General features: G+C 40.6%; 1 protein-coding gene across 1 annotated transcript; it reads left to right on the top strand.

Moving 5' to 3' along the window:
• The first annotated feature begins 247 nt into the window (after positions 1-247).
• On the top strand, positions 248-2,595 carry LOC135087306 (putative nuclease HARBI1). The gene is made up of 5 exons (XM_063982104.1): positions 248-441; positions 513-645; positions 757-898; positions 983-1,303; positions 2,462-2,595. The coding sequence occupies exons 1-5, from the start codon at positions 248-250 to the stop codon at positions 2,593-2,595; spliced, it is 924 nt and encodes a 307-aa protein (XP_063838174.1).
• Positions 2,596-3,096: the final 501 nt, after the last annotated feature.

The following is a 3,096-nucleotide window of genomic DNA, read 5'->3' as shown; positions in this document are numbered from 1 at the left end:
TCACTAGCTTTCCGCCCGCGGCTTCGCCCGCGTGGAATTTTGTCTGTCACAGAAAAACTTTATCGCGCGCGTCCCTGTTTCAAAAACCGGGATAAAAACTATCCTATGTTCTTTCCCGGGACTCAAACTATCTCTATGCCAAATTTCATCAAAATCGGTTGCGAGGTTTAAGCGGGAAAGCGTAACAGACAGACAGACAGACAGACAGACAGACAGAGTTACTTTCGCATTTATAATATTAGTTGGGATGGCTGCCTTAGACTTTTACGCCGGGGGCAGCTACCAGAGGCGGGTTGGGAAAGACTTTAATTTAGGGCTCTGCCAGACTGCTGTCCACAAGTGTGTGGCTGAAGTCACAGAAGCCCTAAATAAACCAGAAATTCTCCAACGGCACATCGCCTTCCCTGGTAACCGTGAGGAGAGAATGGCGGTTATGAAAGGGTAGGTACCCATTTCAAGCTGTTATTATGGCTCAAGAATAGAAAGGGATATAATCCAACTTTTTTTTGCAGATTCATGGATGTCTTTGGCTTCCCTGGTGTTGTGGGCTGTATTGATGGCACACACATTGCCATCATACGGCCCCATGATTTTGAGGAGGCTTTCTTCAATAGGAAGCATTACCACTCACTAAATGCTATGATTGTAAGTTTTTATTAGTATCTACCTTAGTTTGCTGTGGCACTTCTGACATTTATTTATTGTAGAAAAATGAGATGGGTTATTTATATATTTTTAAATTTTATAATGTTCTAGATATGTGATGCAGAACTTAATGTTCTTCATGTGGATGCATCTTATGGAGGTGCCAGCCATGACTCGCATGTGTGGAATAGGAGCGCTTTGGAGGCTCACATGCGAAGTCTGGCTGAAGCCGGTGAAGTGTGCTGGCTATTAGGTAATACGTCAAATAATATTTCACCTTTTATGTTTTAAGCCTTTATCGTGCAGCATACCTAAGTAACTTATTTTTACCTTAAAGGGGATTCTGGATATGCCCAGCGGGAGTGGATGATGACACCCATTCTACAAGCAGCTCCGGATTCCCCAGAAGCACACTACACGGATCTGCACTGTAGTACCCGCAATACTGTGGAGCGGTGCATTGGTGTACTGAAGGCTAGGTGGCGCTGTCTTCTAGCGCACCGAACCCTCCACTATGATCCAGTGAAAGCTGGGAAAATTGTCAATGCGTGTATTGTATTGCACAACATGTGCAATCGTGCACGCATTGAAGTTCCCACACTGGACGGGTATGACATAAGAAGGGACGGCAGAAGACAACCAGCGCAGCCAGCCGAGGGTTGGTGGAAAGGTTGTGGAGGGACCGGCAGAACCACAGATAAGCTTTGCTTTGCTCTCTAGAGTTTTCTTGCCTTGTCTCCTAAATTAGCACGGCACTAAAGAAATATATTTAAAACTGCCACGCGGTCTTATGCTAGATGGGAGTCTTAAGGCCACCTTCTATCAACAGGAACGCGTGGTAAGTAACTTGCTTCTGAATGTATTGTAACTTCCTACTTTTTTATATTTTTAAACCGTGGTGACTGCGTTTGTTGCGGCGCTTCTTCTCAGCACTTCCCCAATGTTTGTCTCGAAGCGCTGGTAGAGCAAAAAAGAATGAGACATGTATAGGCTCCTTAAGAGCATTTGACGATTTGTAAGTACTAATTTAATTAGTCTAAACAAATAAAGATAAATTTGATTTTAAGCGCTCGATAACGCCTATAAACGCTGCTTCTTCTCAACACTAATTTACAATAGTCCTAAAGCAGTGGTAGGGTAGTTATGTTGGGACATGTAAAAGTGGCCCCTGGGCCTATTTACAGAAATAAATGACTTAAATAAATAAAACTGTTTAAATATACACATCTTTTTATTAAAATCCTTTAGTCAGCTATACTTTTTTTAAGGTCAGCCTTCAACTTACAAACGTAAGTTTTCATTTAAAATATAATAATATAATCACAGCATTCTTAGCCTACTTATTTGGACTTAGTTTTATTGGAACAATCAACAAGATATATTAAAATAACCATGGCAAAATCCACAGCCTCCCTACTCATTTGTACACTATACTTCTTTTAAAGTCAGCCTTCATCTCTTTACAAACTAAGTTTTTATTTAAAATATATAATCACAGCATTCTTAGCCTACTAATTTAGACTTAGTTTTTTTGGAACAATCAACAAGATATATTAAAATAACCATGGCAAAATCCACAGCCTCCCTACTCATTTGTACACTATACTTCTTTTAAAGTCGGCCTTCATCTCTTTACAAACTAAGTTTTTATTTAAAATATATAATCACAGCATTCTTAGCCTACTAATTTAGACTTAGTTTTTTTGGAACAATCAATAAGATATATTAATATTAAAATAACTATGAAAAAGTTAGTCCGTAATAATAATTATAGAAATATTGCTATGGCCCATTCCCCTCCACACTCCTTCGGTAGAGCGCCAGAACTTGCTCCGCGATCTCTACCAGGCGCTCAAGGGAGCGCGCTCGACTTCTGTCGATACGAAGGCGCTGCTCTTCGTATCGACGAGCCCACTCTGGGGGGTCATCGTACCGTCACCTGCGGTCTGAAACAATTTTTTTATTTATAGTTCTTCAATGTAGGTTTGACTTTATCTAGCATGCACCATAAAATCAGACTCAATAGAAAACCTATTGTTTGCCACCCCTTTAGGGGTACAGTGCTTGCAGGGTTAAGGGATACTTAGGTCCTTGTAAGTTTAATGTATTTCTACACACCTAATTGGAGACAGCAATACTTTTTACGTGGCCTATTTGTAAGTATGTATAGTATTATTATTAGAACTCACAAGGTCGAGTGTTTCTGATTTGGGAGGTTCGACCCCGCCTCGGTCCAACCGGCACCGAATCTTCCGACCCAGACAACGGTAACTCAGGAGGAGGGGAAGCATTTCCTGCGATCATCTACAAAAATAGAATATAAATGAATCCATATTACAAATACAAAATGATATTAATAATACCTACTGCAATTATGTATTTTGTTTATTATACTTACATTTGGATGACTCCCAGTGGGAGACGATGGGACACCTGTCCCATCTACAGCGC

Source organism: Ostrinia nubilalis (assembly GCF_963855985.1).
Source record: "Ostrinia nubilalis chromosome W unlocalized genomic scaffold, ilOstNubi1.1 SUPER_W_unloc_1, whole genome shotgun sequence".
NCBI lineage: Eukaryota > Metazoa > Arthropoda > Insecta > Lepidoptera > Crambidae > Ostrinia > Ostrinia nubilalis.
Note: the sequence above shows the minus strand (reverse complement) of the source record. Positions and strands in the feature narration are given on the sequence as shown.

Bases quoted from the DNA above. Each gene is read 5' to 3' on its own strand.
- LOC135087306 (XM_063982104.1), top strand. From the start codon at position 248: ATGGCTGCCTTAGACTTTTACGCCGGGGGCAGCTACCAGAGGCGGGTT. The intron at 442-512 runs GTAGGTACCCAT...TTTTTTTTGCAG, and splicing joins AGAATGGCGGTTATGAAAGG to ATTCATGGATGTCTTTGGCT. The intron at 646-756 runs GTAAGTTTTTAT...ATAATGTTCTAG, and splicing joins ACTCACTAAATGCTATGATT to ATATGTGATGCAGAACTTAA.